The 23,556-nt window shown below is 35.3% G+C and overlaps 1 protein-coding gene across 16 annotated transcripts in view; it reads left to right on the top strand.

Moving 5' to 3' along the window:
• The window catches only part of NRXN1 (neurexin 1), a 716,955-nt gene that overhangs the window by 293,324 nt on the left and 400,075 nt on the right, over positions 1–23,556 (top strand). For all 16 annotated transcript variants that reach the window (XM_032185606.1, XM_032185602.1, XM_032185608.1 and 13 more), the window contains 3 exons: positions 8,138–8,521; positions 15,183–15,386; positions 17,656–17,682. In XM_032185606.1, coding sequence (XP_032041497.1) covers positions 8,138–8,521; positions 15,183–15,386; positions 17,656–17,682 — 615 coding nt within the window. The remainder of the gene's footprint in view (positions 1–8,137; positions 8,522–15,182; positions 15,387–17,655; positions 17,683–23,556) is intronic.

Raw genomic sequence — 23,556 nt, forward strand, 5'->3', positions numbered from 1 at the left:
AGCAACTGTTTAGGGTCCACAAAGAACAACTAAATAGGCCAGACGAGGTAAGCAGGGAGATCAGAATAGCTGTAGCAGCTGTACTTACAATCCTCATTTTTAACTGATCAGAACTGGTGAGACATGATTTAGAACTATGTTTTGGTTCCTTATACACAGGCTTATGAAAAACTTAATTGCTGAGATAATGAATATGATTGAAGAGGCTCATTAACTCATACCTAAGGGATTTTTTTTTCTGTTGTTAACAGTACTGCTAACTCTACAGTAAAAGGAAAACAAAAACAAACAAATAAACAAACAAACAAAAAAAACATGAAACAGTTGCAAAGCTCTTTGCTCTCATTTTTTTTTCTGAGACAGCGTAGAGTTAGGCTAGTAAGTGTTTTCTGATATTTAAGTATTATTTAAAATTTTGATAGACTGTTTGCCATATTCAAGGATAACCTTTCAAGTATTTTTTTTTTTTTGACTGCATTGCCATTCATCCTTTGGATATCATTGCACATTGAAATCAGAAAGGAAACTTACTCTTCTGGTCAACCTCCAATTGTGTATGCTAATGTAAAACAATATATCAGAATGTATTCATAGGTAAGTAACATTTAAGGGTTAAGAAGTCACTAAAATTCTGAACTAAAGTTAGAGTTTCAGTTTAAATACCAGACATTATCTCTAGAGTATGTAATTAGAGCTTAGCTATAATCAGTGTCTCTGTAAGTAGTGCTCTGAAAATATATATTATATGCATTGTTGTTGGAAGTTTTTTTACACATGCATTTCTATGCACTCCTTGCTTTCTATCTTTCCAGCATTCTCAGAAATGACAGATGTACGTGTTTCAATTTCAACAGAAGTTAATATTTTACATATTTGAAATATTGGGTTTACATCACATTTTCAGGAAAATTGTTCCAATGATCCTGTTACTGCATTTCATTTATTTGTGAGCTCAAGGAGAAATTGAGAAGGTATGGCCTTGAGAAGTCCTCTATTTCAAGCCTCCAACTACAGTAGTGATAATGGAATGGCATCAGTCTTAACAGATGTTAGCTCAGTTACCTCCAGCACCATACATTGCACAGCCTCCCCATGCAATCCATTCCTAAGACGAATCTTTCTGTATGTAAAACAAGCCAATTTGTGGATAATTCCTTTGTTCACAGCAGGCAGAAAACACACATTTAATGTCTTAGATCTACTTTTTATGATTTGAATGCTGTTATCATGTAAGTCTTCAGTTTTCTTTATAGACCAAGAAACCCCAGACGCTTGCTGTCCTTATATATCATGTTCTATAGCTACTGACCATTTTCATTCCCATCTTCTGCAGTGCCCTCAGCTGATCTACACCTTACTCAGGTAAACCTTACCAATACTTTTCGTATAGTGGTATGATAGGCTTCCTTATACCTCACCATGGATTTACAGTTTAACAGAATCATATAATCATAGAATGGTTTGAATTAGAAGGGACCTTAGAGATCATCTAATTCCAGCCCCCCTGCCTAGGCACCTTCCACTGGACCAGGTTGCTCCCATCCAACCTGACCTTGAACACTTCCAGACAGGGGGCATCCACAGTTTCTCTGAGCAACCTGTTCCAGTGCCTCATCAGCCTCATAGTAAAGCATTTCTTCCTTATATCTAATCTAAATCTACTCCCTTTTAGTTTAAAACCATTACTACTTGTCCTATCAATACAATCCCTGACAAGGGGACCCTCTTGTTCTTCACTATCCCTGGAGGTCTTTAAAAGACGTTTAGATGTAGAGCTTAGTGATATGGTTTAGTGGAGGACTTGTTAGTGTTAGGTCAGAGGCTGGACTAGGTGATCTTGGAGGTCTCTTCCAACCTAGATGATTCTGTGATTCCTGTGGGGCCCCTTTGGGTACTGGAGGGCTGCAATAGGGTCTTCCCAGAGCCTTCTCTTCTCCAGGCTGAACAACCCAAACTTCCCCAGCCTGCCTTCATAGGAGTTTCTCCAGCCATTGCTAATCTTTGTGGCCCTCCTCTGGACTCATGTACTTGTGCTGGGGGTCTCAGAGCTGAATGCAATACTCCAGGCTGGGTCTCATGAGAGCAAAGCAGAGGGGAACAATCACTTCCCTTGACCTGCTGGTCACGTTTCTTTTGATGTAGCCCAGGATATGGCTTGCTTTCTGGGCTTCAAGAGCACATTGCAGGCTCATTTTAAGCTTCTGATCAACCAACACCTCCAAGTCCTCCTCAGAGCTGCTCTCAATCCATTCTCCACCCAACATATATTCGTCTTTGAGATTGCACCTACCTTGCTGAACTTCGTGAGGTTCACACATTGGCCCACCTCGCAGGCCTGTCTAGGTATTTCTGCATGGCATCCCTTCCCTCCAGTGTGTAAACCACACAACATAGCTTGGTGTAATCAGCAGACTTGCTGAGGGTGTACAAGATCCCACTGTCCATGTCACTGACAAAGATGTGAAGCAGTACTGGTACCAATGCAAACCCCTGAGGAATGGCACTTGTATTGGATTTACGTGGCAAATTTTTGGTAGTGGGGGGCTGCAGGGGTGGATTTGGTGAGAAGAGTCCAGAAGCTGTTCCATTTTAGATAAGGGCCAGTTTCAGGCAGCTCCAAAGGGACCCGCCAATGGTCAGAGTTGAGCCAATAAGCAATGTTTATTGATCCATATGATCCACAACAACAGCTGGGAGATAGGAGTGAAAACCAACCCTGCAGGCCTCATAGTGAGTGCAGAAGGAGGGCAAGAGGTGCTCCAGGCACACAGCAGCAATTCCCCTGCAGCCTGTGGAGAGGCCCCTGGTGGAGCAGGCTGTCCCCCTGCAGCCCATGGGTCCTACATGGAGCAGATCTCCGTGTTGCAGTCTGTGGAGGAGCCCCTGGTGGAGCAGGTGGATGTGGCCTGGAGGAGGCTGCTGCCCATGGAAAGCCCCTGCAGGAACAGGCCCTGGGCTGGAGCTGCAGCCTATAGAGAGGAGCCCACATGGGTCTCAGTGCTGTAGCTTGTAATAAGTAATAAATTACATTAGTCTGCCTACACTTAGTCTGTTTTGTCTGTGACAATAGCTGCTGAATGATCTCCCTGTCCTTTGAACCTTTGAACCCTTTTCATCATATTTTCTCCCCCTTTTACTTTGAGGAGGGGAGTGTGTGGTTGTGGTGAAGCTCAGCTGCCCAGCTGAGTAAAATCGCCACATCACTTGTCACTGATCTTCACTTAGACTGAGAGTTGTTGAACACAATTCTTTAAGTGTGACCATTCAGCTAATTCCTTATCCAACGAGTGGTCTATCCATCAGCTCTGTGTCTCTCCAATTTAGAGACAAGGGTATTATGCAGAAAAATGTCAAATGTTTTGCACAAGTGCATGTAGATGATGCTTGTAACTCCATCATAGAAGGCTAGCAGATTTGTCAGGTGCAGTCTGCCCTTAGTGAAGCCATGGCAGTTGACAATCACCTCTCTCTTTTGCAAGTATCTTAGCGTAGTTTCCAAGAAGTTCTGCTTTGTGATCTTGCCGAACACAGAGTTGAGACTGACTGGCCTGTAGACCATTTTGCTGACATGTACCTTGTTACTGATTTATGTTGTTGACTCTTCCTTTTTGAAGAGTTACCCATTAATCAGTTATCCTTCATAAGTCAGCAATTCTTGCTGAAAATCGTAATTTCACTATTTTTTCTTAGATTGTTCCTCCAGTACTTCAAGGTGTTTTTGAATGTTTGAATTGCATTTTGCTCTTAGGTGGAATGCTTTAGAATCAGTGAACCTGTTGCCCATTTTAGGGCCCTTAACTTCATGTTCTATTTCTGGAGGTACTACCTGGTTTCAGAGTCTGAAGATAGATCATTAATTTTGAGACTAAAATCACTCCACATGTTCTTGTCTTTCATTGCGTTCCCCCCCCCCCCCCCTTTCTTTTTTTTTTTCTTTTTTTTTCTTTTTTTTTTTCCCAGGCCTGACAATTCATATGCTATCAGCTTTCCTCTCTCCCCTCCATTTTTTTCTTTTTTTTTTTTTTTTTCTTTTCTCACAAAGATAGTATCTCCTATTTTCTTTGAACATAAAAGCAAGATTTACAAGGAAGCTGCCGGTTTCCCAGCCGACATTATTACCTCAGTGTTTCACTTTTCAAAGAAATAATATAACTTATCTAGTTACGGTTGCTGTTATGGTAGGTACTATGCAAATACATAACAAAAAGCATGGGTCTTACTTACTACAGAGATGTTACAAGGTTATAGTTTTCTCTTTCAGTTGAGAGGCTCTTCTGAATCTGCTGCTTGCTCCTCATATTCTGTTGTTTAGGTTATTTTGTCAAACCAAACATGTCCTAGTCTTTTCCCTCTTACACAACTTAACAGTTCTGGGGAGAGATGGATTTATATCATATTATCTTTACAGGCCAAATTATTAACCTTTTCCTGTCCTGACATCATAAGACGTTTTCATGTTCCACTAGCTTCCCTTCTTCCTGCTTCTCTGGAAAGTGGTGTCTCTTCACATTCATGAGTAGAAACATCCAAATGGATTGGAGCACAATGGTGATTTGACAGAACAATTATTTTTAATCTCTGTATAATTCTTGGAGAAAGTAATATTGAAATGCAGAAAAGTCTGTGTGTGTGTGTTACTATCCCAGGATTCTGTGGTATCATGCACTGTTGTTGTGAGGTCCAGCCTGAGATGGGATCCAGTAGAATTTAGGAAACTTCTATCAAGAAAGATGACAGACCTAAACAAAATTAAAAATTCAGCTACTCTGCTTCAGTGTCACAGTTCTGGATGCACCACAGATACAGAAGTGTTTATAAATACATTATTTTCTATAGGCTCATCTTTTATGGATGTGATTTTTGCATTTCATTTTGGGTTTAAACAAAACCAACCATCCAAACAAAAACTTTTGATGTATTTGGCAGTCTTCTTTCAGTTCTTTAATTCCCCTTAATATGCTTTTTTGGATTTTTTTCACCTATATTTACAAAGCAATTAGTGAGTAAAATTTGCATTCCCTCTCAGAATTACCTACAAAAAGGTAACAATACAACATTGATTGTTGTATGGCTGCCTAGTCATGCAACATTCATGTTAGAAGTACAACCAGAAACAAGGCTACTTGGTAAGTGGTAGCATGAATCTCCTGGTGCATAAGTATGGGTTTCTGGCTATTAGCTAGACAAAAGCCCATTTGTATTGTAGCCATTGTTTTTGTTCTAGACAAAAAACTATATATAGCTATATGATAGCACATTGAGCTGCATGATATGCTATGTAGGAGCTTGACCTGTTCTTACATAGCAGCCGAGCCAGAGCAAGTTATGCAAGCTTTGAGTCTTTGAGAGCAGGTGTTGTTTGACTTAGTGTTGTTCTTAACAAACAGGATTAAATGAAATAAAGGTAACTTACTGTTGTCTGAGTAAGTCACACACATGGTATGTAGGTCAGCTGAAGTGTCATTGATATGTCCAGCAGAAAATTGGAGATAGCCCAGCTGGGTTAAAGTGAGTTCTACAGTCAGTCAAAACATGAAGAAGATGCACAGAAATTTACTGCCTATTATGTTTTTTCTACCCATAGTCATTAGATGCCACAATTACACTGTAATTACGAGGTCTTCTCCCAAGAATATATGTGTCATTTCTTGGGGAGAGGAAAGGTTCATTTCTTTAACAAGCTGTTGCTCTCTGTTCAAAATAACACTTGAGCTTTGTTTGGGCTAATCCTTTATAAGATACAGAACTAAGTTTTTCTGCTTCAATCTATCACATAGCTGTAATTCACAATCACCAGAATATAATGGTAATCTACAGTTCCCTTTATTGTTCACTTTATATTTTGAACCTCCATGTTAGTGTCTCAGGTACACTGGCTAAGATTTGCCTTTCTGTTCCTTTTCATTGAAATCCATCAAGATAAAGTTTATTTGTAATAGCAATGAAGCCCTAGATGTCTTCTAGTATCATGATAGCTTGAAAACACTAGTGTGTTTATCCATTAGAAAACAGGAGTATGCAAATGCATGAGCTTAAGGTTGGAGGTTGTACATCTTTGGGGTTCTGCAGCTGAGTTAATTATGAGTTTGCCTGAGTTAATTTATGTGGGTGCAAGTGATGTCTAAATATAGTTTTAAAGCATTTGGTTCTAAATTAACCTGTGGTTAGTTTAGAGATGAGATTAAGCAACAATAGCAGTAAGGAATATTATGAGCACATGGTTTATGTTTTCAGTATCTAATTTTTTTAGAGGAGAAATGGTCTATTCCACAGGCATGAGATGTTCAGCTTCAAGAATCTGAGAAGCAAGGAAAATATTTAGAAAAAAAAAAAAAAAAAAAAAGGTTTATAATTTTTAAAAAGGTGGAGGCTGGGAAAAAAAATGATCTCAGTCCAACATACCTATTTTTTACAGCTAAGACTGAAATTTCACTTTCCATCTGTTTCAACTGATACAGTAAAAATTTCCAATAATGCATTAAAGTAAAAACTGACAACATGTTCAAACATTGTTTAAATATCCTTATAAAAATTAAAAAAAAAAAAAAAAAAAAAAAAGCTGTACAAACCTGTTTTATCTTTTTTGGTCTCTTTGAGACTGTAGCAACAGTAATATCCAGCCCTTCTAAAACCTGTACATCTCAAGTCTTGCATGGCAGTCAGATCTCATGAGACTTTTGGCCTAAGAGCTTTTAATAAATGTCCAAACTGTTTAGATATTCACTCTGTCCACATTTTTGAAGTTAGCCTGTCAAACCAACAAAAGAAAAAACAAAATATAAAGCTCTCAAAGGACTTCATTGCTGGAAGAGAAGCCTGAATTTCAGGATTTATCCGTATCAGAAAAAAATCATATTCTTGAACATGTCTCTGTTTGCTTAAAACTCGCATTTTAGTATTTACACTATTAAAATTCTGAATTCATTACTTTCATGCACCATTCCCGCCATAATGGAAATGTTATCTCCTGAAATCTGTCATATTGACAGTGGAAATGATGAATTATATAATTTTATGAACATATATATAATAAATACATTGTGGGAAATGTGATTCTTAACTGTCCTATCATTAATACACATTTGAAACTGTGTCCAGTAGATAAGCATTGCACAATGTGTCTAGTACATTGTCTTAATCTGGTGATCTATATATTGTTTTGATTTATGTTTTGCTTGCTTTTACACCCATATAGAATGGTGAGAAGGCACTTCTGTGGGGATCTACACGAAGATTCTTTTTTCAGCTGACTTTACTTGCTATATAAAATGTGATTCATATAAATGTATTTTCTGATTCCATGCATTAATGTGTTTTTCTGTCTATTCCAGTTGTAAAAATTGGATACCTCATTACCTTTAAAAATACAGCAAAGGGGATCTTTACAGTTACCTTTATCATTATCTTATATATATCAGAAAATCTCTGGTGTCTCTGTTCAGACACTTTGTAGAAACAGAATTTTATTTTAGGCTTGATTTTGTTTGTTTATTTTTTTAACTTAAGCAGAAAAAGATATTTCTGATTTCCTCACATTCTGTATACTTCCTTCTCTCCCTCTCTTTGTAACATGCATGAATTTCTAGGTAAGTGTCAGATGCATTGATTTTTCCCTCTAGGAGCACATCACTATCTTCTTAATGATTGCCTGCCTGGCAGCTGATGAGAGTATTTTCCTCCTGCACTTAAAGGGGGAGAAAAAAAAAATCTTACCTAAATCCCACTGAAAGTGGTGAGCGTATTTTAAAATATTGTGTCTTTGGATTCAAACCAAAGACACGGATTTGCCTCCGAGGTTGCAACCTATCAATGAAACTTCAACCTTTATGCTTTGAATCACCTATGAGGTAGTGAAGAGTTTTTGTTGCACAAACAGGATATTTCTGCAAATAACTCTGAAATGCATTCCCCCTGACCCCACAGGATTGGTAAGGAGAATTTTATTTTTTTATGATGTGACCATGCAGTAATGTGCATAAATGTGTGTCTATTATTGTATAGATATATAGAATACATATGTTTCATTTATAGATATTTGCCTGGAGTTAATGTGGCACACACATTAATGGTTAAAATAACAGTACCAAAATATTTAAATGTCTTGAAAATCTTAAATTTTGTTGTAATTTCTTCTCAGGAACCATATCTGTGAACACGTTACGTACTCCATATACTGCACCAGGAGAAAGTGAAATCCTTGACTTGGATGATGACTTGTATCTTGGAGGTTTACCAGAAAATAAAGCAGGACTCGTCTTCCCAACAGAGGTGTGGACAGCACTTCTCAATTATGGATACGTTGGCTGCATTAGAGATTTATTTATTGATGGTCAAAGCAAAGATATTCGACAGATGGCTGAAATTCAAAGTACAGCTGGAGTAAAACCTTCATGCTCAAGAGAAACTGCAAAACCATGCCTTAGCAACCCCTGTAAAAACAATGGTGTATGCAGGGACGGGTGGAACAGATATGTTTGTGATTGCTCTGGGACAGGATACCTTGGCAGATCTTGTGAAAGAGGTAAGTTCCATGAGATGGCCATGTTTCTACTTTGACCATCCTGCACAATGTTTAAAGTGGTACATTATCATTAACTCTTCTGATGCAGAAAAAGTGTCTTTGATTTCATTTGGTGACAATGGAAATGGAGCGCTGCTCTAGACTGAAAGAAGTAACACTAGAGGAAAGACCTTAGATGCCTTTTTAAGATGCATAGATATTAGTTGACTGTGACAGAGTTAGTACCTGCTAAATGTCTGTAGGAAAATGTCTCGCCTTTTGTCATCATACACTGATGAGTTATTAAAAGATTTGTGAAAGTAATTTCAATTAGTATTGCATAAGTGAATGCACATTGCAGTTCCAAAGTGAGGTCTCATTCTCTGCCACTTTATTTCAATACCACTGAGTAATTAAATTTCATTTAGAATTCCAAAGTATCACTTAAATTCATGGCCAGAATTTCTGCCATGAATCAAAGCAAAAAAAAAACTGTGTAGAAATCTATATTTCTTACTTGACATTTTTTCTAAAGTTCCTAGTTCCCAAGGAAACTGTTTCTATTCATCTTAATTCACTGAGTATCCTTCTGCCCTAAGAAAGGTAAATATAAAGTTGACAAACCCCATTTATTTAATTGAAAAGGTGGATAGTGGAAAGGAAGACAGAAGTTGAGGTTAGGAAAAAAAAATAGGAAAAAAATCTGTAGTATAATTAATGTATAGAGTATAGCAATGAAATATTCTAATACAAGTAGTAAGACAGCAATAAAAAAACAAACAAACAAAACCTTATTTATTATTTTAGGTGTTTATTTGTATTCTTGTTTAGAATAGGAAATGTTTGAATGCCAGAAGTTGTGTTTTGTAAAGCCTCATATTGCAGTTGACAGAGTATAGTTTTCTTCAAGCTGAAATCTACATTTCAAGGTTATTGGATGGCAACTTAAGTTATGTCCATCTAGTTTGGTTCATTTTAGTGGGAAATAAGATAAATCAAAAATGTATTATTTTAAAATAAAAACCCGAAGTTGTATGCAAATAGACGTGCACTTGTGTAGAATTAATACCATCATATTATTAGCATTTGCAGCTAGGTTCTCTGTCTTTTCTCTTTTCTTTTCCTTATTTTTCGAATATATAAGCTGTTGGCTCTCGGCGAGTGATTTTTATATCTCCAGATTGTTGTGTTACTGCTGGAGAGAAGCTGGCAGAGGGCATAACCTAGCTGTCTGTTGGATTACAAAAGCCTTCAGTTAACCATGTCTGGTGTACCACCCTGTGGCAAAATTCTGCTATTACATATGGCAAAAGTGAAAATAGGACTTTTCAGCTCAAGATCTAGGATGCATGTACAAAAAAAAAAAAAAAAAGAAAAAGATCTGCAAAGAACTTAAAAGCAGGCTTATTCATACCTTATTCAAGTTTCTATAAATATATTCAATTTTCTATAAATATATTTGACAGGTGGTAATATTTTATGTAAAAGGTTTTAGTCTCTTATTTTCCATACTTTATTTTCAGCCATCTTCCAATATGGAGCTTGATTTCCCAACACATTCTCCTGGTGGGAATGGTGATGCTAGAAAGATGTAATTGGCTTCTCTACCATGTGTGTGGCACTTCAGACTGTATGTTATTGTTTCCTACTCTTCTTGGTTTTCCAAAGGAAACCACACCAAAAGGATGTCTCCTTGCAGAAAGATTCATATCCCAAATAGTCATGCATTAATGCAATTACAGCTTTTGGGATTCTGAAAGCAATGTGTTGACATCCTACCAAACAAAGATATTATAACTTCTACCCACGTTCACTAACCGATAAACTATTGTATTTGGTAATGTAAGTAACACAATTATAATTGTTCAAACTAATTTAAGTAAAATAGGAACATATTCATTTCGACAATACAGTTCTACACATAGGACAATTGTTAGAATAAAATATTAGAGATTAAGCAACTGGGATATTTAAGGCTAAATGATTAAGATGATTACTTTAAATTTAAGTGTGTAGCTACCATTTACTACAATTTATTTTTTATATTATTACCTCCAAAATAGGAGTAGTAACATCCACACGGGGATGTATCTTGTATAATGCAACATCTGAAATAGGTCTGGTGCACCAAAAACATGGTGCACAACTCAGTTCAATTTTAATTTCTGGATACTTAATATTTTTCATATCTGATTACTTTTTATCTTGTTGCAAGTTACTCTTGATATTATGCTTGATTCTTTGTAAGCTTAAACATCAGTATTATCTGTAGATTGGCTTTAGCAGATTATGGAAACTATAGCAGATGGACAGACAGCTGTCACAGCAATATAATTTGGTTTCCTATCTTACTTTCATTGTGACCACAATATGTGACTGCCTTTTGCAGGTGTATGCTTTTTGACTTGATAGCTAGAAACAATTTACAGTAGTACATTTATCAAACAGTGGTAACGAAAAAGTAGGTCTGCAAAGATTTGTCGAAGTGGCATTTCTGAGGAGAAATTATATTTAAATTAGTGTGTCAGTGTACATGTACGCATTGTGCATGCAAAGCACCTGCATATACACATATACATTAAATAAAGACAGTTTTCATTCCTTTACATTATATCTGTATGCTTTAAATAAATAATAAGTAAATAAATAAACAACAAAACTCAAAAGAAACCCACAGGTGATATGATGACAGATTTTTATGAAGAATTGAGTGCTATCTTCAAAATACGATTATGGTAATTATATCCCTGTTTTGCATAAAATAATTAGTCCCGTTTGTTTAAGTTCTAGTTCCTTTACTGTGTAGCTTAGGACCGCAGTCCTGAAATAATACTGCTGTAGAAATTGGGATGAATCACTTTGCTTTCTGTTTATAGATTATCCAGTAATTAATTGCATATCAGTTATTATTCCCATTGGTGAATGGAAAAGTTCCTCATGTTTTATCAAGGCTGAAGCAAAGGGCCCAGATGGATTAAAATAGCCATGGTAGAAAACACACAAGCAACAGTTAGCTCTGTGTTGTATATGAAAGTGAAAAAAAGAAAGAAAAATAAATAAAAACAAAACCAAAAACCACAGAAAAAGTTTGTCAGTAGGCACTGATATACTTGAATAAACCCACATAGTTTATAGGATTGAGTTATATATATCTATACATCAGTGATTTTTTTCAGGGCAGGATAATGTTGCTGTAACTACACTGGTAAATAAAAGAAGGTCAGAGAACAAATCTCAATATTAATTACTGATGCTTTGGATTGTTCACATATTTCCTGACATGGCTCTGGGCTGTATCGTTTATCCTTTTGAGGCAAAGTTTGTATGTGATTTGATAGACAGACCAAGGATGATTTCATGCTTTAAAAATGGCTCTGTGGGCTGTAAAACAGTCCTCACATTTAGAAACACTTTGAAACTGAAAAAGCAGGAAAAAAATAATAATTTTGACTTGACTTTGGAAGCACCACAAGGGGTTCAGAGGAAACAAGATCCTGTTTTTATTTATTTATAAAGTTTCAGTAAGCATAAATGCTTACTGCATCATGTTAAAAACCAACACAAACATGAAAAATGCAGATCCTAAATCTCTTCTCATACTAGTATTAGCTGATGTGTTTCTGGTGACTGGCATGTTGCTGATTTAGGTAGTATCTATATAGGAAAGAATAGATTAGAATAGAAAGAAGAGCACTGGAGATTTCAATGAGAAACAATCTGAAGGGAAAAAAAAAAAAAAAAAAGAGAGAGAGAGGAGAATCCTTCTGTTTTGTTTGTTTTTGTTTTTGTTTGTTTGTTTTTGTTTGTTTTTGTTTTTGTTTTTATCATAACAGTAGCAAGGGTTTCCAATGTTAGCTTTATAAATACATTGAACAAGGAATGTGTAAGATCTTTTTTTTATCAGTCTGTGCATGATATCTTACTGTTCATTTCTTGTGAATACCTCTACTCTGTGCACTTATTTCCTGCCCCCCAAAAATAGTTGATAAAATGTGATAAGTTTTTTTTTTTCTGATATTTTTCTTTTCATTTCCATGTTTCCCCACTGAATTGATAGTAAAGCTATTGTTCTTGCCGTGGAGGCTCTAACTCTTTCAACAAATAGCACAGAATCACAGAATCACAGAATTTCTAGGTTGGAAGAGACCTCAAGATCATCGAGTCCAACCTCTGACCTAACGAAGCACATTCTGCTAGAGCTAGAATTAGCATGTAATCTAATAATTAGATGAAAATCAACAAGAAGAAAAAAGACACTCTGTCAACCTTTACATGAGTAAAGTAGCAGAGTAGATATCAATAAGTGTAGATCTCAATAAGCAGCATTGTAGATCTCAGTGAAAGATGAGGCAGACAAACCAGTAAGAATTAGCTGGTCCAAAGCAAGTTAGTCTCTTACATGTACTACTAGATGCCTTCTATCCAGCCAAGACCAACAGAATGTGGACATTTGCAGACCTGAGAACAATGCTGAGTGAAGTGGAAATGATGCTTAGTTGCATAGATGGCAAATCACAGCTTGCTATCCTTAAAGGGAAGCACACTGTTGTCAAAAGACCATCAACTTGTATAACATAGCAATCATTTAATAATGATTTAATAATGATTTAAAAATAGGTTTTCGTAGTAATGTAGTTACCAGAAGATCCATTTCAAGTGAATGAACTAAACATTCATATTTTTTCTATTTTAGGGATATGTAGTATCACTGATCTTCAGTTATGGTTCTCAGGGCAGTGCTAAATCTTGATTAAATCCCTGCTTCCTGCTATTTTTTTTTTGGTGTGTGTGTGATACCTTTATGTCTTAGAATATATAAGAGCTTATACATTCTAAGATATAAGAGAAAATATACTCGAAGGTCCCCATTCTGAAAGCAGCTAGTTGACATGAGGGGGTTTCCTGGTTGTCCCAAAGCTTCCCCAAAGCTTTTAAGTCATTTGATCTTCTGTTCTTTCTCCTTGGTTTGTTCTTGGAACATCTGTTTCCAAAATAGCTGGCACAGTAAGGTTTAGGAGGATTGAGTATCTAATCACATCAGGTCTGTTCACCATGATGTTAAACACTCATGGGTCATCTCTGATTAAATTAAGACAGTCCCTTCTCTCCTTTTTCTGTCATTTTCAAAAAGACTGAATAATTATAGAAAATGCCAGCAAACATTACCAGTGCTGATTCTAACACCTTTTATATTATCAGATGATAATTTATCAGCAAAGACCTCTAGTGTTATTGAATGTGGTTCAACTTGTAACATTTAATCTGATTTTACTTAGTTTATGAAATAAGAGTTGTACTAATGTCTCTTTTTTAATAGAAAATGTAAAATACTTCTTGCTTTCTCTCATATTACCATGAAACTTAATTTTTTATGCTTGGACTTCTTTAATTACCTAAATCATGTTTACCCTGATGAAGATCTTGAGAGTTTTTTGTGCCAGACTAAAGATTGAGATATAGGAATTAACTGCAATCCATCTCCTCCCTCAACAACCCCTAATCAATCAAAATAACCAATAAATAAATCAATAAAAACATTATCCATCCATCCATCCATCCATCCATCCATCCATCCATCCATCCATCCATCCATCCATCCAAAGTGCTATTTCACATTTCCTGTGGCTTCCTTAGAACTGCTGCCTGCCTGCTCTTTTTGCTTGATGCTCATTTGGGCTAGTATCAAGCGAGTGGATTTTTATTTTTTTTTTTTCAGTGGGTTTATGTTGCCTTAGGATTGCACCTTTTCCTAACAAAGACTGGAGGTCTGGTGTAGTCCTCATGACTCAGAACTTCACTTTAAGAAACAAATGTGGCCTTCACTTTCTCTGAACTGCCATGTCCTGCTGTGAGCATCAGTTTGGTCTTTCTGCTTCCTTTCTTGTTACCAGCACTGAGTCTGGTAACAAGACGACTTGTGGCTGGTTGCTCTGGGGTCTAACGGCCCACCACTGCTCTGTGCCAGAGACTCTTGCTGGGAGCATTTTCTGCAATGTCTGAAGCTGACAGTTACATGCTTGTCTCAGGCGTTTTCAAATTCTAGCCTCAATATGCCAAGTCCAGTCTTGATCCTAAGCTTGAGGCTGTTGTCTTGTCTGTGCACACATTTTTGATTCTCTCATACCTCAGTGATAATGGTTGTGAAGCAATTTGTGCTTTACCCAAACTACATGTGATATTCACCTTTTTCGCCCTAATGACTTAAGGCTTCTTTTTGCTAACTGAAAACTGAATGATAATCTTAACTATGGTGGTACTAGCAATCTCAATAGATGTATACATAAAGTATTTTAAAGCACTTATCTAGGTACTTATCTAGACAGTCTGACATGACCGTCTAAGAAATCCTAATGTTTATCTAAATACCTTTTACAGGCTTTGATATATTTTGCATAGTATAGGCCCAGTCTGGCAATCATTTATTTACAGGTGATTTTAATCTGTTTGAAGATGCATAAAAAGCATTAAAAGAGTAATTGTGTTTCTTTTAAAAGCACCAAAATATTCCATAAGTTTTTGTTTTGTTTTGATTTTTTTTTTTTAATGTTTGACAGTAATAATAATTGTAATGTGTAATTTTTCTGTGTCATGCTGTGTGGATATATATTTATCACCTTGTATTTGAGCAATGTTAATAAATACATCGTACTTTAATAAATGATTTTCTACTTTATGTTTTCAGAGGCAACAATTTTAAGCTATGATGGAAGTATGTTTATGAAAATACAGCTCCCTGTTGTGATGCATACTGAGGCAGAAGATGTTTCTTTACGGTTCAGGTCTCAGCGAGCTTATGGCATTTTAATGGCAACTACTTCTAGGGAATCTGCAGATACCCTCCGGTTAGAGTTGGATGCAGGACGAGTTAAACTAACGGTCAACCTAGGTAACAAACTCTTCCTCCAAGAAATTAGCATTTTGTTTACATTTTTCTTTTTGCTTGCAAACATTTATGAAACAGCCTATTTTAACATTAAAAGTAAACTGAAATGATATATAAATACATGTTGATGCAACATTTGCATATGTACATACACACACAAATACATGCCCATTATTATATTTCCTTTTTTTTTTTTTTTTTTTTTTTTGCATTTTTGTATTCTTTATAGTCTTAACATACTCCATCACAATATTTTTGCATTATTGTGTATTCTAAAAAGAGAAGACTAGTTCATCAGTGGTACTTTTATGCCAAATTATTTTTCTTCATTGTGGAAGACTGCTGTCCACCCTCAACCTATCCATAGTAGAAATTCCACAATTTAAATGTGCAAGAAGAAACAACATGTACTTAGGTCAGTTCATTTTTAGGTCCACCAACTAATGTACAACATACATATATTTTAAAGAATATCTATTTTTAATGCTGAAAATATTGCAATTAGCTATAATTTCCACTGATGGATTTTGTGGTCTCCTTTTTTTAGCTGTCAAATCTATAGTAAACTCATCTTCTATCTTTTAAACAATTCTGTGGTGGTATTTTTGTGGTTTCGACAAATAACACAACCCTTCAATGCCCAAAGACTGCGGCCCTTGGCAAACAGCCATGTGAACACAGGAGGCACAAACCCTTTTACAGAAAACAAAAAAGAAAGAATAAAACAAACAGAAAAAAAGTTTTCCTATTTTGAAATATGATGGACACAATGTTAGGTTATAGTTTTCTCTAGTTAAATAATACTAATAATGGTAAAAATAACAAAATTAAAGTCCTTTTGTCATGCTTATGTGTAAATCTGAGGACCTGAAGGAGAATAGAAGTACACTTAGGAAAATGCACATTCAATGTGCATTCACATTCTCTGGAGTGATATTTTTTTAAGGGAATTAAGTGTGTATGTATATATATATATATATATAAACATATTATTAAATCACAGCAGATAAAATGATTCCCAGAAAGCGTTAAAAAAAAAACAACACCTACCCATCCACTTTATGAAACAAAACAAAACAACCCTGAACACTATCGTGGTGTTTAGGTTTCTGCAGAGCAGAGAAGCGAATGGTTCCCCCGTTTTCTCCTTTCTTGCACTACCCTCTAGTGTCGAGCCGGGGATCCTGCAAGCGGCCGGGTCCTGCAAGGAGCCTCCCGCAGGTTCTCTTTCTGTAAAAGGGGCTATGCCGCTGCTGGTCCTTTGCTGTTTGCAACCACTTTTCTGATGCGGTTGACGACACATGACAAACTCAGCTATATGGAAACAAAATCTAGGTTTAATGGTATATCTGTTCCTCAAAGGTACAAACCAGAAGTAGCTGTACAAACTGAGTAGCATGGCAGAGGTGTGTGTGTTTTTTTTTTTTTTTTAATTATTATTATTTTATTTTATTTCAGTAATAAAGGCAGATAAACCAGCACAGTACATATCAGATCATTTTCTTTCTGTACAAAATACCCTACGTCTGTCAGGTTTTGCCTACTTACATAGTTCAAGAAATCCATGCTTTAGCTATATCGTTTCTTCTCATCTCCCCCAACCCACTTCTTTTTGTTTGTTTTGCCTTTTTTTTTTTTTTTAAGTCAGCCAAGTAAGTTATCTAAAAATAGACAGTGTTTTCTAATTATCACTTTAAAAATATGTGATTATTTTCTGTGTATTAATGTAGCTTTAAATATAGTCCCTTTTTTATTACTTCTATTCTAAAGAAAAAAAAAAGTGTGTATCCGCATTTATAGGCCTAGAAAATGAGATTTGTATTTTACTATTTAGTTGATAAAGATCAGCCTTTGAGGTATACTATACAAGAATTGTCCAAGGTGTCTGACTGTGGCCTGGCTTGCTCTATAACCCATTGTGACGGAGCACTTTCTAATTGCACTAAGAGAAATTAACTGTTCTTTCACAGATGGGGAAAAGGTTGCAGCCTGCCTCAATTAAGCATCTTTGACATTTAATCTGATTTTTTCACTTAGATTTGTCACCATGTAGCTTTGTTTGAAATTGGCCATTTTTTACCCTATTTGTCGTTTCTATTTATAAGATTTATCGCAGTATATCTGGGTTATAACACTATAAAGACTGATGATATGGAGTGGCCATATTTGCATGTGTCTGTCCCCGGAAGGGTGGACTGTGATTTTATTGGATGTCTGCAGCTATTACCTTGAAGGATAAATTTTCATTTTTCATCTATTCTTCCCCATCTAGACTGTATCAGGATTAACTGTAATTCCAGTAAGTGCCTATTCAAACTTTTTAAAATGTTATTCCACCATTATAAAATATGCAAACTAGATGAAAAAGATTGTGGACAGCTTGCAAGTGCTTGATAATTTATTAATGAAATGTGATGGTTAATTATTGGTGTGTAAAAAGTCATCATATACATTAGTGTTTTGTTTGTTTTTTTTTTTCTTCCTATATGATATAACTTTTAACTGGAATATTAAAAAAGGAATGATTCTACAGGCTGCAAATATATGCAGAGGAAATAGCACAGTACCTACATGCAGTACTGCATGCCTCTAACCAGGCTATTTTATTGACAGTAGCTATCAAATTTTTAAACCAACATTTCTGATAAGCTGTCACATCTTTTCCCCCTTGTCTTCCCTTTTCTATCAAGTTTTCTTGACATTTTACCTCCAACCTGTGGTGAGGCTGTCAGAACATAGTACAAGAATTTCTATTTTTTAATCTTCCTAGACAATTAACTGTATTAACTGGCTGCTTATAACAATTGGTTTTGCTAAGCCATTGTTTTATGGAAACACAATATATTACAGTAAGGACATAATTAATTCTGAGAATAACTGTATTTCTATGATGATTTTTTACACTCTAATCATGTAAAAACCTTAAATTGAACATTTTTTCTCTGTGATATGCATGTTTATGAAACAGAGGGAAACATTTGCCAGATGAATGGACTAAATTTTAACTTCTCTGATATTATTTGGATTAAGAGGCTATATTCTGAAAGGAGAAAAAGGACTGTGATTTTATTTTGAGTCTATGGAATTCCTGAATGGTGTCAACAAAAGTACTGATAGTAAGTATGGTAGATATGAGTTTTGGGTTGTTATTTCTTTCCCTTTCCAACAGGTTTTGCAAGCCATGGACTGGCTTTATGCAAATAAAAACAAAGCTAAACAACAATAGTAGTTAGAATTTGTAGTGTAAATAGCTTCTCCAAAGTCACCAAAATAACCTCCCATAATAGATTTATAGTCCACAGAGAAAAATAGGGATTGTATTAAATTGTCTTTAAAAATAAAGTTTTCTTGGGGCAAGTTTTTAACCTGAACCATGCTTAAATCCAGACAGATTTTTCAATACAGTACAGGAAATGCTTTCAGGTACCAAGGCATAAATGTAGCCTGCTCAATTAAAATTAAATAAATTAATAAATTAAATTGTTCAATGTTAAAGGTGCATTGCTTCCCTACTGTCTGCTGAAAAAATAAAATAAAATAAATAATAATAATAAAAAACATGTTGATGTCAGTTGTAGGACACTTTTTCTCTGGATCAAGTCCCGAATAGAAAAACAAAGAATTAAAATCCAAGTATAAGGCAAGTTTTAGTTGGTCTGCTGCTGCTAAATTATTTTTTTCTTTTTCCCTAGCAAGAGCAATCATTCTTTTTTCTTAACTTCCTTAATAAAATTAATCTGAAAAAGAATAAGGTAAAAAAAAATGTTAATAGACCCACAACACAATAAATATATTTTTAAATCTCTTTCAAACAAAATTAAACAAAATGAAGTGTCATAAAAATAAATTAAAATGATTTCCAGGATCCACTGTCAAGTAAGTGTTGGATCAAAAGAGAACCTGCAACAGAGTAAGTAAGTAATAACCTCCAATTGTAAACAGCAGGAATATGTTTACTGAACTGAGTTAGCAGTTGTGAATTCTTCTTGGTCTCATACAAAAGTAGTATAACTTCTGTACAGTATATCTTTCATATCAAATGCTCAAAGTTATTTTTCCTTACAGTTTGTTTGTAACCTTTTTGTTATTACAAATGAACTTTCATGATTAGTTCCATCCCCTGTTGTTGCTTGTGTACTGAACAGATTTCTGTGAGCTTTTGTTACCTATTTTGGTAAGTACTACAATACTTTCTTACCCGCACTCGCTGCAGTTTTTCAATAACCAGATAACATTTCATAAGCAATTTCTGTGTTTCAATTTTTAGATTATGAATAATCTATGCTCTAAGCATTCCTTAGAATATGTTTTCTTATTAGGCAGCATAATGGATTTCAGTGGAACACACATAATTTTCTCAAAGCAACAGCATGTACACAACTTGAGTCTTAATTTGTTAAAATCTGTAATAGTTCAATGGCTACCCTTTTGTGGCTTTCAGTCCATTTCAGAGATGGATGTGTACCTATCCTGATTTTATGTTGCTAGAAGTAAATCTATTTTTCATGTTTAGGAAGCTATTTTCAGATTTTTCCATTCCTGTTGCTTAGAAATCAAACATCTTAATGTAATGTCAACAGTGGGACTGAAATACCATTTATTTTAACTACAGTAGCAATAATACAGTTAAGATCAGGATGAAAGTTTCTGTTTTGAATTTGGAGAAAGCACTTTAAAAAAATGTAAAACCAAACATAAACAAAATAGTATTTTTGTTTATGAGAGAAGAAAAGGAAAAAAAATGAATGTAAGCACCTAGTTTCCAGCAGTGAATTGAAAAACTAGCGAATTAAATATTACACCTCATTTTCCCATTCTCCCTTGAGTGCAGCCTGAAACTTGTCTTCTGTTCACTGCAATCCAATGGCCAGCACAACTGGCTAGTTAGAGCTCAGATTTTTGTAGCAATTTGTACTACACTTCGTCATAGCATAACTTCACCTCTAGCTGATGTCCTGTGTTGCAGAAGAGGTGGCATTTTGTGGTCTTCCTCATATGAAATAAATATAGATTTTTTTTAATTTTCAAAATGTTAATAATATGTCAGGTTATTACTGAGCTTGTGTCTCATTAAAAATATTATGGAGACTGTTCACATCATGCCATTTTTGTAGATCTGAGTGACACGCTAAAGTCAAGCTATTTTTATTTTGTGCCAGCTTAAAAGATTGGTATCTTTATAAAACTATATACCACTAGAAATTCCTTCCCATGTCAATCAGAAAATGCCATTCCAGAAATGTTGGTTTTGTTCACCCTTAAATCCAGTATGTTCTTCAGACTGAAAGTTTACGAAATAAAATTGTCCATCAAACAAGTGAAATAAATGGCCCTTTTAAACTGCAGGTATATTTAGGTCAATGTTAAGACCAACATCAGAAGAAAGGGGAAAACTTATGAACAAAAATGGCTGCTATTGTTTCAGTCATAGTATTCCAGACATCCTTTTAAAAATATGACTGAGGTGAGTGATGATGGTTAAAATAACAGAAATCCTTCATGTGCAGGATTGCTTGACACTTGGTGTTCTGTACAAATAACTCTACATTGATTGCTGTACAGCTCTTAGACATTATATACAAAACTGATGAGCTAATTCTTAAAAATTTCCTACGGAGAAATGCATAAAAAAATTAAATTCCTCCCTTGAAGAGGGAAGTAATGTTTGTGCAAGTTTGTGTGAGAAACATTGCATAGATTGCTATTTATTTAGATATTCAAATCTTAAGTGAACTTTATTACACCTAATACAGAGCTCACTTTTCTCCTTTTTGCATACACCATTTTAAGATCAAATCCATCCTGTATTCCTTTATATACTCAAAATACCATTGAAGTATTTTGTTTGAATATGGCTTGCAGATCTTGATCCTTCCTAAATGATACTGAATGTCACGTGGATTCTAAATATCAGGGTAGCATTGCTTCCATTATAATTTATGCTTTACAGTCTGCAATTAAAAGACCAGTAAATCCAATTGAATAGAATGGATTTTTTTCCTAGTATGTTTTAGAGACAGATTTTCATTGTGTGAAATTTATGTGACATCCACAACAGATTTTGAATGCCTAATGAACAAATATAGGTATGCTATATTTCCATAGAAACTGTCATCTGAATGTAAGCAAAACAAACGGGTTAAAAGACAGGGAGTCTACATCTGTACTCAAAGGCTGTCCTACTGGAGTCCTTGGTACATAGTCCTGAATCTGTACTAACACCATCTAGTATCTATATTTCTGGCACTGGCTTGTGAATTAAGGCTGAAAACAGCTAGATGGGGAAAAAAATAGGTTTGAACATATTCAAGGGGATTAAAACATTATTGGATACCCTGTAATTCATTCTGTACATCCACGCAAGCCAATTAAGAAAGATCCTTCTGATTCCTCAGTTTTCTGTAAAGTACAGGGTGAAGATGCTGTGCTAGTTATGCCATTAACTCCATCATACTGATCGCTTACTGGAGTTGTGATAACAAAGCAATTCCCCTCTTCCTATAATCTGTTTGCCCACCTTTATTTGATGAAAAGTAGTTTCTGTTTCCCCTCAGTTGTAACCTGCTTCTGCTCCTTGGGCAGAAGACCTTGTACCCAGGGCAAGGTCTGTGACCTGACCTGATGAATAAGCCTTTCATCTTTCCTTCATGTTAGGCAGGAACAGTTGTACTTTTGTTTGTGTTACTTACTATATGTGGATTTTGTTTTAAGGTTGGCTTTCTTTAAATAAGTATAAAAAGTATGTAGCAGATATTTTTAGAATTATCCTTAGCACATATAGCTTGTGAGTTCTGCACAGATAGTTGAAAATAACGTGTTTTGGGAACAGTGTTGACATGTATAAGAATCTCAACTAAATACGTGAAAAGTCATAAGAATGCAGTAGGCTTTTCACAGATACTGATAGATTCTAACACTTAAAAATATTTCTGAAAAAGTCATCTCTGTTCCTTGAATAGTAGGAATGACTTAGATCATAAGGTAATGGGAACTGTCAGGGCCCTTGCTGACCGTTTTTCAATGCTCTGTATACCATTCTTTGTATTTTGTACTGCAGAATTTCATTTACCTTTGAAAAAGTTTGTCATTTACTTTAAAGTTGTGTTGTTCTAGCCCTCCTGTCTGCTGGTCATGTTCTTGCATTGCGCATTGCTTTGCTGACAGCACAAATATTCAAGCATCCATATAGTGGATTTGACTAAAGAAGTGACCCATGAAGAAAATTGTTAATTTTAACTTACTGAAATTTTCTGAGTGGTTTTTATCACATGACCTTCTATACACACCTGCTATAGTATACAGTAGCAATGGCAGGAGGCTGGAATGGTGTGGAGACAGCAGAAAAGCAACCGCTGGTGGAGAGGGTTTGCTTTTATTTCAGCAGTGCAAACCTCTGCTTTTCCAAAGTGAATATATCTGGCCTACATCTAAGCAAGAACATAAAAAAATAATAAATAAATAAATAAATAAATAAATGCACATATGTTAACAGAAAGGCAAAGGCATCTCTTCTTGAGATGTTGAATGCTTAATATGTATCAGTTAAGGAAAAGCAATTTCAGGCATCTGAAGAGAAATGTTGGTAGGGTTTCTGGGTAAATGTCTGCATGTTCATTTGAGCACATCATAACTACTTTCCTTCTCTCCTGAATGTGTCTCATGAAAAAAAAAAATGTAGGTTATAACTAGGAAATAGTGAGGCCCATTTAGGGAGTTTTGAACTTGAGGAAGACCAACTGAGCATCATGAAGTATTTACATACTAGGAGATATCAGCTGAGGGGATGCTGTGTCATTCACATAAGGTAATAAACATTTTCAATCTGTTTTGTTTTGTGTCTTTTTGTGAAATTTAATATGGATATAGTCTGACAATAGAGGATTCAGTATGCTTTTTTCCTTTCTTTTTACTCTTTTCATCCATCTTCTTTCTCTCTTTCTTTTAAGACCTACATTCTGCTTGTGGTACTTTAAATATATAATTTATTTAACAGGAGCCCCAGAAATCAATATATAGTATTAGTGTATCTGTGGCTTTTTCAAGGCAAGGTGTTGTGCTCTGTAATTGCTAGAAACAGTGAGAAAATAAAATAAAATAAAATAAAATAAAATAAAAAATCATTGGGTATCAGATAGTAAGACTTTTAAGTACTGTCACATGAGTGTTTCCAGAA

The sequence above is a fragment of the Aythya fuligula genome, chromosome 3 (genome assembly GCF_009819795.1).
Source record: "Aythya fuligula isolate bAytFul2 chromosome 3, bAytFul2.pri, whole genome shotgun sequence".
In the NCBI taxonomy this organism is placed as follows: domain Eukaryota; kingdom Metazoa; phylum Chordata; class Aves; order Anseriformes; family Anatidae; genus Aythya; species Aythya fuligula.